The sequence below is a fragment of the Poeciliopsis prolifica genome, unplaced genomic scaffold (assembly GCF_027474105.1).
Source record: "Poeciliopsis prolifica strain line A6 unplaced genomic scaffold, Auburn_PproV2 SCAFFOLD014, whole genome shotgun sequence".
Lineage (NCBI taxonomy): Eukaryota > Metazoa > Chordata > Actinopteri > Cyprinodontiformes > Poeciliidae > Poeciliopsis > Poeciliopsis prolifica.
Window position 1 is genome coordinate 7,030,622 of NW_026562389.1, and position 15,451 is coordinate 7,046,072.

General features: G+C 40.7%; 1 protein-coding gene across 2 annotated transcripts in view; it reads left to right on the top strand.

The window, feature by feature from the left end:
* LOC129365701 (neurogenic locus notch homolog protein 1-like) overlaps nt 1-15,451 on the top strand; it is a 48,428-nt gene that overhangs the window by 6,015 nt on the left and 26,962 nt on the right. The window contains exons 3-9 of one of the 2 annotated variants that reach the window (XM_055039074.1): nt 8,836-9,098; nt 9,175-9,510; nt 11,569-11,691; nt 11,780-12,013; nt 13,460-13,615; nt 13,915-14,103; nt 15,251-15,364. In XM_055039074.1, coding sequence (XP_054895049.1) covers nt 8,836-9,098; nt 9,175-9,510; nt 11,569-11,691; nt 11,780-12,013; nt 13,460-13,615; nt 13,915-14,103; nt 15,251-15,364 — 1,415 coding nt within the window. The remainder of the gene's footprint in view (nt 1-8,835; nt 9,099-9,174; nt 9,511-11,568; nt 11,692-11,779; nt 12,014-13,459; nt 13,616-13,914; nt 14,104-15,250; nt 15,365-15,451) is intronic. The other variant, XM_055039075.1, reaches the window with a different exon arrangement.

The following is a 15,451-nucleotide window of genomic DNA, read 5'->3' on the forward strand; positions in this document are numbered from 1 at the left end:
ATACATTAACAACTCGAGGGTTCAGTGTCACCTTTAGACTTCCGGAAGGCCTATAAGTGGTTCCCAGCCTCGTGAAACAGGCTGTGGCTGCCGTCATTAGTGCGACTGTGACTCTCAAAAAACACTTAATCACACACACAGGCTAAGTGTTTGGTCCCTGGGGGGAGCTCCTTCTTTCCCATGGGCTGCATCCCGTTTTGCTCCGAGATTCGCAGCGTCACTAATGAAGGCTGCCAGATGTGGGCCGGCCAGGTCAGCTCTCCTGTACGATTACAGAGGAAGGAAAAAAGTGATGAACATAAGGAGAGGGCAAGATCTGGAGAGTCCTGTAATTTCTGTGGCCAGAAGGGATTCAGTGGTAAATTCAGTTCCCCTAAAAACAGTCAAGGATTTTCCAACAGAATTAGTTCTGCTCAGCAAGCTATTTTTATCCCAATAGAGTCAATTTGTGTGATTGCTGCTAAATCTAACTTTCTTCTCTTGTGGTGGTAAAGTTGACACTCTGGTGAGCCACGATACACACTGCTGGGAAAGCACAAGAGAGGGCAGGAAAAGGGGAGAAAAACAGGGAGAAGAGGCCCCTCTCCCCTTGGGCGAAGCTTTTAAAACAGATCAGACAAGACTAAAGAGGACTTAGCCGAAGCACAGAAGCAAACGGCCAGGAAATGAGAAGTAGTGTGGCGGTGATGGGGGACAGACAGGATGAAGAGAAGGGAAGTCAGAGGTACAAACATGGTCCACTAACCCAGTTTGACTCCCAGATGAAGACACCTGAGACATCAAAGAAAAAAAACGCCGGGTGTTTAAATCACAGCCAATGTGAGACATAAAAAACAGAGTATTGACATGAGGCTGTACGGCCTAATTTCCAAACAGATAAGAAAATCTTATCTTTCTATTAGTGAACTGTAGACGGCACCAAATGCAGGATGTGGACTATAACGTCGGTATTTTGGGTAAATACAACCAAAACAACCACAATAGTTTAACGCTAGATTAAGAAATGGCTTGTGGTCTTTTACCAAAGACAAAAGAGAAATCCTACAACCACTAAATTCTCACGCCACTTCATTTCTGTTTAGATTTTGTGATGAAGGAAGTTGCAGTCTGTGTCTTAGTTAGATTGTTTTGCGATGTTTCCTTCAGTGGTTCTTGGTTCAGCGCCACCACAGGCAAGGAGGGGAACAGGTTTTTCAATTAGTTTGGATTGTTTGACATAGTGCAGTGAGAAAGTGAATCTCTCCTGCTGAAAATGTTACAAATGTTACAATTGTGGTTCCCAGTAGAACCGAGTTTGGACTACAAGTTGTGGAAACAACCTAACATTTTAGTGAAAGCTCTTTAAATCTTGGGACCACCATGACTGCAGAAAAGAGCAGTTTTGAAAGCGTTCCTTTGTGAAACCTGTTTTGGCAACCTGTTAAGATGTAATTACACCAATGAGAAAACTGGAGAATTACAGAAAACAGACCAGGTATATGTGTGAGAAAACCCAAAGACAAACAATGAAGTAATTGTATCTTGTTGGGTTGAATGTTTAAGAAATGTTCCAGTAAAACAGCGGCCTTCCTCGTTCATGTCTGGCCAGACTCATTCTTTGGCACATCTCCTGCCCAAATCTTTTCCTTTAGTTGGACAAATTATTCTGTATATTCAGTCATTTCGTATTGTAATAATCCAAATAAAAATCTAAATTACAAGACAGATTAAATAAGTTTGTTTCAACTGGATATGTTTTCGCTTTAACTTAGAAATTTGTTAGTGTTGCCTGAGTGTTAGTCACATTTCAACAGTTATTAATAAAATTAGGGAATATATACATGTAACCAGACACAGACTTTGTGTCCCACAGAGCTTTACATGTCACAATAATTAAATAAATAGACAACCTAATTCACTAAGCCTCTTAAAAAGCATCCAAAGCGATGCAGCTGCCTGAATCTGTGTACTCACTCTGAGCTTTTATTTGTGTACAGTGCACATGTGCAGCCCACTTATTACATCTCTCCATCTGCGTGTGACCTCAGAAAGATGGCAGATGGCAGATTGGCCCGGTAGCCAGGAAAACCCCTTAAAGAGTGACGCCAGGCCCAGGGTCAGATGTCACCACAACATCTGCTGCAGGCTCGAGCCGCCGCCCCGGCGCTCTCGTGTGTCCCGTCCGTGGCGGCGCACACCTGTTGCCACGGGCTACCGCGGGAGCATGTGAAGAAGAGAAGTGAGCGTGGAGAACAATGACAGCAGCCGGGTTCAGGGATGACAGAGGAGATAATAACAGTATCGTCCTTACCGCGGAGATAGCTCCACTGCTGTCCTGCAGTTACATTACACCGCCCAAACACCTGATATTTGCTCAGCTTCTGATTTGTGCCTGTCTTTTCATGTCTTTTTTATTTACTTTTACCTGCTGCTGTTGAGATTATCTGGCTGCGCAGGCCACCAGATTTCTCTTGTTGAAGCAGCTGCTTTGCTCTGTTTGCTGTGAACACAGAAAGCACTCAATAAAGAAGTCTGAATATCTTGTATCTTGTTCACCTCTAAGACCTTCTGGAAGCAGTTGATTTTATGTCTTTGAAAGCTGTTTGGAGCCAAGTGTGTTTTTTCTTTTTTTTTTTTTTACAAGTTTTTGCCAGGTTAAAGAGCAAACTGTTAGCATTCTTTGCACAGCGTGTGCTGCAGTTGACTGACTGTTAGCCCCTCAGCTGGAGCTTGTTTGCATAGAGCTTCCATCAACCTGAGGGTGCGATGTCTTTCTGTTTGTCTTCTCGGCCTTGTGCGAGACTTTCGGCTGTTTTACAGTACAACTACAGCATTTCAGCACTTAAGTAAATTTTTTTATGTATCTATACTTTAAGTTGATTTATTTGTGGGTATTTTCAACCTTTACTTCACTCCATTTTACATTTCTATAATGTGTTTAGGCTGGTCACATTAGCAAATTTAGCTGGATGATGAATTATTCTAGAAGTTATTGCGATAAACAATAATGTTGTTATGAGACCATTTTCAAGGAGTATAATGATATAATAATTCAGGGTTTACTTACAGCCTCTCAAAATCAATAAACTTTAATTTCTAATGAACATTTAACACTAGGAATTAATGATGTTTCTTGAAACAAAATGAAACTGATGCACAGTGTGAACTGTGTCACAAAGAGTTAACACAATAAAAACATGTATTAACTACAGGTTTGTTCATTAAAATAGCTCAACACTACTGACCAAATAGACCAAAATATTAGCCAAACTTTGATGTTTTTGCAGCTATTGTGCTTTAACATCAAACTGCCAATTAGACCAGAGTTGGAAATTAACCATCTGGCTTATTTCCATTTCACACTAGAAACTAAACCAAAAATACTTTAGATCTTCTCTTTTTGTCATGTGATACTGCGCAAGTACTTTTACTTTCAATACTATAATTATTTTTAAAAGCACATATTTGTTTACGTTTTTTGTTGTACTTTGACTGAATTAAAGTGTTTGAGTACTTCACCACTGCTGTTTTGTAAAGTTTCAAAGCCTCTAAGATGTTTTTTCTTCTTCAGGAAACACGATGTGCAGCTGCTCACGAGTTTCTATTGAGGTTAAAAATCAGGCCAGGAGACTCTTTAGAGTAAAAATTCCTTCTCAACCAGCTTCCCCTTTCTCCTTTTGAGAGCCCTACCGAGCCCGTTCCAGTTGCCTTTCTTCCAGACTCTTTGTTTCTCCCGCTGTTTGTGTGTGTTTTGGATTTTCAGCTTTGGTTTCTCTTGCTCTTGGCCCCAAACACTTAAAGAAAAGTGCAGGATCTATTCGGAGTCACTTGGAGGAAAGTCTGAGGAGGGCATTTAGCATCAGTTATAAATCTGAATGTGATGTCTCAGCACTGAAAAGAGGCGGTTTGACAAGAGTGGAGCAAACTGGTTTTGGCGGGAAGGAAGGTGCACAGAGATGAAGGATTGGATGCCAGCAACTGTTCGGACTTTAAGAGAGGAAGTGAAACCAGCAGCGCGGGCCAGTTCAGGAACAGAGGACGTTTCATAGAAAGATTTTTCTGAGACACTGGGAGAAGAAAGAAGAGGGAAACGAGAGGAAAGAGGAGGTGTAACAGCTGAATACGGAGCGAGCGTTGAATGGGGAGTTGGGGGGTTGGCAATGGACCCACTTATGCTCCCTCTTCTCTTGTTCCTCGTTTTGCTGAGAAGAACATACGAAAGAGGGCGGCCATTCAAATACCCTCTCTACATTGAAGGTCCCAGCTTGAATTCATTCCTTATTTGATATAAGAAGTGTAATAAAATGATCTTTTTGAGTTTATTAGGATGTTTAGTGCACATAGAGGCAGTAGGATGCAGGAAGGAGACAGATATGGGAGACGAAGGGGACGGGGAGGTTGTGGAGGGCGGCTGGCCGGGGCAGCAGCTGCTGTCTCCTCATTAACATGCGCACCTGCTCCCTGCGGCCTTTTTCCAGCAAGCTCGTGTGGCGCCTCACGACTCAAGCACCCGCCACCGCTGCAGTTTAACCGGACCGACCCCCCGCCTCAGATATGTAGCACACATGCCTCTACTGTTCTTCATGACACTTGATATGTGGAAGAATTTGACATGTTGCTGATTGTATTAGAGCAAGGGTGTCCAAATTGCAGCCTCTGGGCCATTTGTGGACCTTTTACTGACTTTTTTGCGGCCCCCAAACTGCAATTCAAGGTGAATATTGGGGTTGATACAGATGGAGACATTTTAAATGTAATTAAGGAAAAATTATTACTGGCGAGCGGTGGGGATTTATCGTATTGTTTATCATTTATTTTTGAAAAATTCTTATAATCATTTTTTATTTATCTTGATACATTTGCATTAATGTTCAACAATTATTGGATATGTTATCTTTACTGAATTTGAAACTATGATGACATTTGTGCATTTTTTGCTATAACTCAAACTTCTTTAGGCGTCGTCCTGAAGAACATTTTTCAAGGACAGCATTTGTGTTGGTGGCACCAAGAAAACTAAAAATCTTAATAAAGATGTTTGTGATAACGATCATTTTTTATCACAATAGGACCACAAAATATAATTATAAAATTATTGCTCTTTGGAAATTTGTTCTTGTGTTTCTGTTCCATTACCATTATGTTACTTCAAAATGGTCTCAAAAGAACCATAATTTTGTTTATTGCAGATGGGTCAAACTCGAGTCCCGGGGGCCAAATCTGGCCCACTTTAGCTTTTTATGTGGCCCTCTGAGACTCCAAATTACACTAATAAATCCCTCTAGTTTTTTCGCAAATCTGCAATCAGTTTGTAGTTCACATAAAAACAACACAAAATCAACAGATCCCCACATTTTTTCTGTTTTTTTTTTTTTTTTTTTCTGCAAGTTTTCTCAAAATTGGCCAAAAAGAGACTGCTGTCTCAGCCTCACTTGATTAGCTTGATGTCAAGCTAATAATTAATAAAGTCACATTTAACATCATACATTAGTGCAAATATTCCTTACAAATATTTCTAAATTAGCACCAAAAAATCTGTGATTTTGATTTTAAAAAAACACAAAAACAATCATAAACTCCTGGCTGGACTGACCAAAGACGTTCAATATTATTTAATTATAAGAAACACTTACTGAAACAATGCTGAATCAAACAACTACATTATTGGTCAACCGGCCCTTTAACAACATTCAAATTTACAAAATGAGTTTGACCTCCCTGGTTTATCTCAATAACTTCTGGTACAGTTTATCCTCCAGCAGAATTTATCACAGTTACAGGGCTTTGTGTACAGCATATTTTTGGTTTGTTGTTCTCAGATGCCTTTCGCCTCCATAATTGTTTTCTTTGATTACATTGGACTCAGATTCGGCTTCCCCTTTGATCTTCTTGTTGACACCAATAACACGACAGCCAGACAAGGTCCCACGTTTCGATCTCTGCTTGATGACTGGCCATCGCTGGCTGCTACTGTTTATGTTGCATTGAGCCGAGCATGTGATGTTTTCTTTTCCTTGTCACAGTCCGAAGGCTGCGTAATCCCCTGAGAGGGGGACCCTGTGTAAACACACAACTGTCCCCACAGAGGGGCCACAGCTCGACCCCCACACACACAAAGGTGCTGGACGCCCTGGGAATGTTTGGGGACGCGTCCTGCCAGCCCCTCAGGGCTAACAGCCTTGCCGGGTTTAGTCAGGTATTTCAGAGGGACTTTGGGTTTTGATGTCGTGGGAAGGCCGCCGGACAGGATGTTTCCTTCATGATATTGTGTCTGCAAGAGGCTGAACTCGCTACACTGTTAGAAAAAAATGGTGCTTCAGAAATATATTAAAAAGTCAAAAGACATTTGTATTTATTAATAAACATGAACATGTGGCTAACTTCCATCTTCATTCTCATTTGCTGGTTCATTGCAAAGCACAATAACTGCAAAAATATAAAATCTTAGCAAGTATTTTGGTTTAGTTTCTAGTGAAACTTTTCAGCAAGATGTAGGACCTTGTTTTAAGTCAGTCATTCCTGAATGTTGATGAAAAATGACCAGTTCCACATGCAGACTGTTTCACCTATACAGCAAGACATTTCTCCCACATTTTATGTGAATTAATTTTCCAGTGGAACTAATAATTTTTCTTCGATATTAAACATTGATTGACTTAAAACAAACTCCTGCATTTTGCTGAAAACTTGTCAGTTTTGTCTTAATTCAAGTGATCAAAGATATTTGCAATAGAAAATAGAACAAACTTGTGTTTTTGCAGTGTGATATCACATTTCAGGATACATTCAGCATGTACTTTTGTCACTGTAAGTATTTTTAAAAGCAAGTATTTGTTTACTTTGCTTATTAATTTGTACTTTTACTTTAATGCAATGTTTGAGTACTTCTACATTGTTGTTTTGCAAAGTGTTTCCCATATTATAAGTTTATTTATCTGCCAATAGAACAATAACTTTTTCATCAATATTAAAGAATTTTTTACTTAGAACAAGCCTCTACATCTTGCTGAAAAGTTACTTTTAAGTTAGTTTTATCTCATTTCAGGTGAACTGAGATCTTTGCACGACAAACTAAACCAAAAATACTTGGTAAGGTTTTGTAGTTTACTGGGATAAAAACACAAAATGACACTACAGAATAAGAAATTCACTCTTCTTTCCTGAAGAGTGACATTTTTTCATTCCCTATTTGATGCTGGAGCAAATCCTCTCAGCGGAGGAAGGAATAAGAGCAGCGAGGTGGTGGTATAGCGCTTTGAAGTTGCCATAATGTTGGCTCTCAGCTCAGACACTGTGGCAAAGCCTTGTCCTCAGGATGAATGAGTGCTGACAAAAGGTCAAAATGAGCACTTTTCATCCCTGGGAGATGCTGGATGGTGCCAAGATGGCTGATTCTCTCCTGTGTCAGCTTTTGAAACAGAAAAATTTGGCAGAAGATCTGAAATACCGTAGTTTTTTTTGTGTTATGTTTGTAATGATTGAGACTTGCTGGCAGATCTGCTTTGTTGAAACCAGAAAAACCTCCAAGGTCAAGACTAGAGGATTGTGGCTGGTTGAAAACAGAACTGATATCCATGGATTTGCATGTAATTATAAGAATTGAACTGAATGACAATAAGATGCATGCAACTGTGCAAAGTTCCTGTGTATTATCCTGTGGTGTGTGTGCGCCGCTGTTCACTCAGACTTTAGGTGTGTGGCCCTTTTGTTGAGCCGTGTGCATCCTCTGGGGACGAGCCCTCGGCTCCCCTCATTGTAATTGTGAATGTGTGAATGTGTCTGTGTGATCTGAGGCTCCTCTCTCTGTAGGCATTTGTTCGCTGGGGTCCGCGTGACGTTTATGACTCAGACACAACCTGTGAGAAACATCACAGGAGTTTGTCCCGCTCCCCTCCTCTCCCAGTTTTACAGCCTCGACACATTGTTCGCTGGGAGCGACAGCAGAGAGGCGGATGCGTCTTTTAAAGCAGAGGTTCTCATGGATGTGCTGCTGGATCGTTTCTGCTCCAGTCACCAATTTATAAATGCAGTTGCTCACAAAGTGAAGGATATTTGCTTGTTTGAGGCATTAGTCTTGATTGGGTGGATAAAGATAGTGGAGTATTTTTCTTTTGCTAATGTAATGATGAAATTATTTAAAGAAAAGTTAGACATTTGCTGACCTACAGAAGTTGTGAGTTGTTTTTCACAAATGAGTTGATTTTCTAAATTTCTTCTACATCTCATTGGACTGATGCTGCCGGACAGGATGTTTTCTGTCCATTTGTTATTCAAACTAGAGATGCAAGTCATTAATAAATGACTTAATTAATTAATGAGTTGGAAAAATTAGTGTTTTCCTATAGATTGTTAGAACTGCCAGTTCAGCTTTCCGTGTAGTTTTGTGTTTTGATTGTTTGTTTGTAAAAGTGGAACTGCGATATTGATCTTGCAAAAAATAACGTATGATGACAAGAAATGTAATCTGATCTAACCTTATCAATCGACAAATCGTTGCTTGAGACTGAACCACCAGACTGAAGTCTGCTGTCATCCAGTTTTTGGTAGAAATAGAAAGAGAAAAGAGAAAAACGATAAATCATGCAAATAGAAATTATTGAGTTTGTTTGAATTTATAATTGATTTGTTGCTTTTTTGTGACAGGCTGATTTGCATTACATCTTGAGCATCTAAAGTCAGACACATCTGATGAAGTTATGTCCTTTAGCATTACCACATTTTAACATGGCTGACTTTTCAGTTTCAAGTTCTGAGTCATGATTCGGCTTGAGTCCAACAATACAATCATAACCCACCCTGTTTTCAAACTCTTATAAATCATTGTTGTTGCTGACCACACTCGCTGCGTATGTCCAGATGCCGAGATGGATACGTGGGGAGCAGGTGCCAGTTTCATGATCCATGCAACAACACGCCATGTATGAATGGAGGCACGTGTCGGGCCTTCTCCAAGGGAAACACGGTGGATTTCAACTGCACCTGCAGAACGGGCTACGCAGACCGCCGCTGCATGACACCCATCAATATCGCCTGCCTTAGCTCGCCGTGCCGCAACGGAGGCACCTGTGAGCCAGATGGCCTACAGAGGTACAGGTGCCGCTGCCCACCTGGATGGACAGGTAAGAGACCAGACCTCTGTTGTAACAAGCTCATCACTCACAGCTAAGACTGGATACAATTTCCCCGCGACCTCAGGTAAAGATTGTGCGACAGCCGACCCGTGTGCCTCCAACCCATGTGCCAACGGCCATTGCTCTTCCGTCGATTCCACCTTCATCTGCACATGCACCCCGTTCTTCTTCGGACAAACCTGCAACCAAGACATCAACGAGTGTGACACCATCTCGCCACGCTGCAAAAATGGCGGGCTGTGCATCAACGAGGTCGGTGGCTACAGGTGCCAGTGTCCTCCGGAGTTCACGGGGAAGCACTGCGAGAGCCGCTACCTGCCCTGCAACCCGTCGCCCTGCCTGAATGGAGGCACCTGCATCCAGAGGGGAGAAACCAGCTACGAATGCTCCTGTGTGCCAGGTAACTTTAGAGACTTTGCATTTAAAATCAATCAATTCTAGATCCATGCATTAAACCTAGTTCAACCTCAGGCAAATATTAAAAATACTTAATTGGGGAAACTAATTCAAATATAAATTAAGCAGTGACTGAACACTGCAAAAAAAAACTAAATATTACCAAGTATTTTGGTCTAGTTTCTAGTAAAAATGTCCTAGTACACTTGAAATAAGACAAAACTAAGTTAAAGTAACTTTCGGCTTATTTTAACTAGATAAAACAAGCCATGTCACTTTCTGCTTATAACATGGGAAAAATCTTTTCAAACATAGTCTTCTGACTGTGTTAATATTAAAGGGGACCTATTATGCAAAATTCACATTTTGCATGTTTTTCTACTTGCCTGGTGAAAAACCACCCACACAATTTTTGGCAATGAATTAATGTTTATTGGTGTTTGGAAAATTAGCCATTTCAAAAACTTTTCAAATACCAATCAGCCTGCCTGTCACCTAGCAATCCCTAGCAACAGCTCGTCACCTCGCAACCCAATTGGAGCTACAGCATGGTTGGTTTGCTGATTTTACTGCTGTACAGTGGGTGGTTGTTGTTGTCTTACTATCTGGAAGCCACTTGCTGAATTCTTGTTATTTGTGCAGGAGGTTGTACTTGTGCTTTTCAAAGATGTATGGTGGCTTAATTGCACATCTGTTGTGTGTGGCCAGCAGCAGCTTGTTAAAACATCTCAGCCTGAAGAGAGAACAAAATAACCTGAGCAGATTAAAATCTCATTCTCTAAGAAAGATTTTTGTGCAAAAAATTAACATGTTTTGTTTAGCTCATGTTTTGTTTAAGTCAAGTATAGGAAGTTACCTTCCTATACTTAGGAAGGTAAGTATAGGACTTATTGACTTAAAACAAGCTCATATATCTAACTGAAGTTACTTGTATTAGTGTTGTCTTATTTCAAGTGTCATAAGATATTTGCAGTTGAAACTAGACCAAAAATACTTGGTAGGATTTTGTGTTTTTGCAGTGAAGTGAGTCATTTCCTATCCCTACTGAGGAGCTAAAGTGACCAGGACTCCTTGTTGCTGGCTAGGCAGTGATGTCATCTAAGGCTTGGTTTTTTCCTGCTTATGTTGTGTCCTCGGTGTGCATGCACAGTCGTGTGTTTCTGCTTCTGTGTGTGAACCAAACGGAGCAGGAAGGCATCGGAGGCTTATCGTGAGGAAATGGCCAAGGAACAACATCCGTTTCACATGGTGGAAAGAAGGAAAGCTCAGGGCTGCACAACCCTTCGCCACACAAGAACGACTTGTTTGCTGTCTTTTTCCTAGTCAGTTCAGATGTTCCTGTGCAATCTGGCAGCTCTCCAGGCCTTCTCAGGATTATCTTCTGTTCTTTGAAACACCTGACGGCGACTTTCTGGGTTATCTGAGGCGTTTTCAATTGAAGCCCAATTTAACACAATGATACATCTTAGACACATTATTGCCATCCATCCATCCATCCATCCATCCATCCATCCATCCATCCATCCATCCATCCATCCATCCATCCATCCATCCATCCATCCATCCATCCATCCATCATCCATCCATCCATCCCATCCATCCATCCATCCATCCATCCATCCATCCATCCATCCATCCATCCATCCATCCATCCATCCATCCATCCATCCATCCATCCATTTTTTTTAAGTATTCACTCCAGTAATATATGCAAATACTTATCATGTTTTCAACTGCAAAGCCATTTTCAGGAATGAAAAGCTGTAAGGAAGTGGCAGTTATGCATGGTGTTGGTTTTACTTTGCGGGTTATGTAATCCAACACTCCACGTTTTAGGTCCAGTGGTTGTTTCTGATGCAGCCGTGAAACAGAGGAGATGTTATTACATGGCACGCTTCCCGAGAACGAAGGCACAGCTGCCTTCGTTCTCGGGAAGGAAAAGACAGTTGACCACATTTAACTGAACAAAAGTGTCACTGCAGTTTCACATCAGGAGAATGAGAAACTGCATTTTTGAGGTTTGCAGTGGGTAAGAGAGCAACATTTCTCTTGTTGGTTTCAGGATTTTCAGGGAAGAACTGCAACCATAACATTGATGACTGTCCGGGTCACGAGTGCCAGAATGGGGGCACATGTGTGGACGGAGTCAACACCTACAACTGCCAGTGTAAACCAGAATTTACAGGTTTGTAGAACAACCTGACACAGAAAGTTAAATTACTTAAGAATCCATCCATCGAAGAAAGAAACAACTCCTTTTTGTTTCCCCACAGGCCAACTCTGCCTGGACGATGTCGATGAGTGCCAGCTCATGCCTAACGCTTGCCTGAATGGCGGCACATGCCACAACACATACGGCAGCTACCAGTGCGTATGTGTGAACGGCTGGACCGGCGACGACTGCAGCGAGAATATTGACGACTGCGCCAGCGCGGCGTGCTTCCAGGGATCCACCTGCCATGACCGCGTGGCTTCTTTCTACTGCGAATGTCCCCATGGCCGCACAGGTGTGTTGGTTTGGTTTATGGGACAACTCTCCAGCTCCCATGTTATTTTGGATGTGCTTTCTTGTGCAGTTTGAAGTGTGTTATAGAAGATTGAGAAATGGTTTGCTGGAGGCGTGGACTCAAAGTTTAAAATTTTACCCAATCGCTAATTTTTGCCCATGACATATGTAATTTTCCAATTTGACGCTGTGAAGCTTACCGGAAACTGCCTGTGCTGTAAACTGTGAAGAGAGAAGTTCCAGATGGCTGTTAATGTTAACTTAATATTTGGAAGCATGACCCACAAACGGCTTTGTTTTCTTCCTCTGCTGCCATTGCTAAAATTACAGGCAGATTACAATTCGTTCACAACTTCTTCTGTTTGCTGATTGGCCCAGTAGAAATTCTTTCTGAGGAAATCCAACTCTGTGGGAGAAAACCTGAACTGTGCTGTGAAGGGAGATGAGAATTTTGTGGAATTGTGTAGGAAGGCAATGGTCAGACCAGGAAACAGCTGGTATACAACTTAAACAATAAGATTTTAAAATCAGACTTTTTTTTCTTGAAAATATTGCGTTCCTGTTAGAAAAAAGGAATGATCTTTAAGGTCACAAAACCTACAAAGATCAGATCAGTTCCAGAGACAAATGCATGTTCAGTGAAAAACTGGTCACTCAGCGTCCAAATAAGCAAAGAAAGAAGTCATTGATCTCTTTCTGTGAATCCTAAAAAACTTTCAAACACCTGACCGAAACGACTGAATGCCAGTTGTTGTAAGCTGTTTTACCACATTCTGTCTATTATGTGGCCAATCAGTCCTGAAAGGACAGCATAAATACACAACTCATTCCAAAAAATAAAGAAAATAGAATCATCTATTTTTGGTCTGATGGGTATAAATGCTTTAGACTTTAAACTAGAGATGATCAAATTAAAATGAGTTAAAATAGGGCTGGACGATAAAGCTGAAACATTATATATCAGTTGATATCAACAACTATTGATTAGTTCCAAACTGGTAGTAATAGAATTACTTTTCCTGGTTATCCACAGTCTTCACTCCATGTTGTTGTTGTTTTTTATTTTTATGCGGTTATGAGGCTCAGTGGTGAAACATAAACGACTGCTGTGCAGCTTGTTGCTAGGTAACTAAAGGGCATGTGAGATAGTTGATGCCACCAATGCTTAGATCACTGTGAGAGGTTCAGTGACTACATCCCCCAGAATGCTGTACGGTTCTGGATTGGAGTTCAATTAAATTATTCTGTGCAATGTATTTTCTATTGATCTTGATAATTCATGTGTTTAACGTGATATATTTAATTGTTGACTTTTTGCCCTCTCTGAAAGTGTTTTGCTTTTGTTGGCATCAGGAGACTCTCACAACAACCTCCAGTTTGGTTGATTGATGTTTGTTTGGAAAGCGAATGGAAATCATTAATATTCTTCCTGTTGACGCTGCTGCAGGTCTGCTGTGCCAGCTGAAGGATGCCTGCATCAGTAACCCATGTAAAAAGGACTCCAACTGCGACACCAACCCCGTCACAGGAAATCATATTTGTACCTGCCCTTCGGGATACATCGGTCCTTCCTGTGATCAGGACATAGACGAATGCTCTTTGGGTAAAAACCAACTCCAAAGCCATTTATTTCCCAGTAACAACACCAGAGTTACCAACCACATACAACTCAGGCTCTCCTGTTATTATGGGTGTAATGGTACCCCAAATTGCAGCAAATGACATCCTCCAGGGTATTATTCCTGTAATCACACTAATGATTTTAGTTTTTTTTTTGTTTTTTTTAACGTTAAACCACCAAAATGATGTAATCTCAAAGACATTGCGCTGGCTTTACCATGAAATTGCTGCTTGTTAGCAATCACCTAAAGGAAGCGAAATGAAAGCACGGATGTGTTTCAGCAGGTTCCAACCCGTGTGAGCACGCTGGGAAGTGCATAAACACCAAGGGCTCGTTCCAGTGTAAGTGCCAGCGGGGGTACATGGGAACGCGCTGCGAGCTGGACATCAACGAGTGCAAGTCCAACCCGTGTAAGAATGAAGCCACCTGCCTGGACCAAATAGGAGACTTCCAATGCATCTGCATGCCAGGTGAGAAGTGACATTAGAAATCTGATTTGCCAATCCAAACTTTACAAGAATGATTGTAACTTTTTCATTAATCATATTAATCAAATGCAAAGAAGTATCAAATGACACATAAAATAAATAAACATATATTTAACAAACATAAATAATGAATAGAAGAACTAATTTGTTCTCTGAAAGCCAAAAATCTATTTTTTTTAGCCTAAGTAACCTCCATGGATACTGCTTTTGATTTTAGTTTTCAACATTCATTTGACATGAAATACGTAGCTGCTTTTGCACAATCCAAAATATTATTGTTTTATTTCTCTTGTGTAAGAGTCTCAAATTTGGAGAATCAACACTCTGGCTATGTTTCCTTTACAAATGTGGGCAAAACTTTATTCATATTCCGCCATATGGCGAAGAAACACAATTTTTTTCTTGCATTTTGAAATAAAAGAGATTGCTGTGTAGCAATAGTTTGCCTCAGTATAATTTGACAAGCAATTAAATAAACTTTAGGATCATTAAATGATTACTACATACTTATGCAGAGACCAGAGCCCACTGCCTATTGAAACACTTCTGGTTATTCTACCAAATACTGATTTCTGAACTCTTCCTGAGTTAAAACATTAGTATTGTTGTTTCTAAATGAATATGAACTTGTTTCCTTTGCATTATTTGAGGTCTGAAAGCACTGCATCTTTTTGTTATTTTGAAAATAAAATTCTGAAAATAAAAAAAACATTTTGCTTGGAATTTTAGACATGTCCGTAGTTAGTAGAATAAAAAAAAAACAATGTTAATTTTACTCAAACATATACCTCTGAAAAGTTAAATAAGATAAACTTTAAGTGGTCTCTTAATTTTTCCCAGAGCTGTATATCTTCATTTTTGTTAATTGGTTCAATATGATATAAATAGATCAGGAAAGACAAGCAAATGTTTCCAGTTGCTTTTTGTGCAACATTTTTAATATTAACAAACACAAATAGTTCCATGTGTTTATTATTATAAGCTTTTGTGTAAGTTTATCTTATCTCTTTCCGTATTTCTACTAGGATTTTTGTAATGAATGCTTATTTAAATAGAAAATTGCTGCATTTGGCGTCATGCTTCTCTCTTTGGATTTCTCCCTCCTGCTCCTCGCTTGCTAATTGGCCAGGCTACGATGGAGAGTTCTGCGAGATCGATACGAACGAGTGCGCCAACAGCCCCTGCCTCAACAACGGCAAGTGCATTGACAAGATCAACGCTTTCGTCTGCCAGTGCCCCACAGGTGAGGCTGCCGTAGCACCACAGAGGGGGAGGAGTTGGGAGGAAGGAGGGCGTAAGGCCAGGGGGCACAGAGGTTGATCTCTCTCTT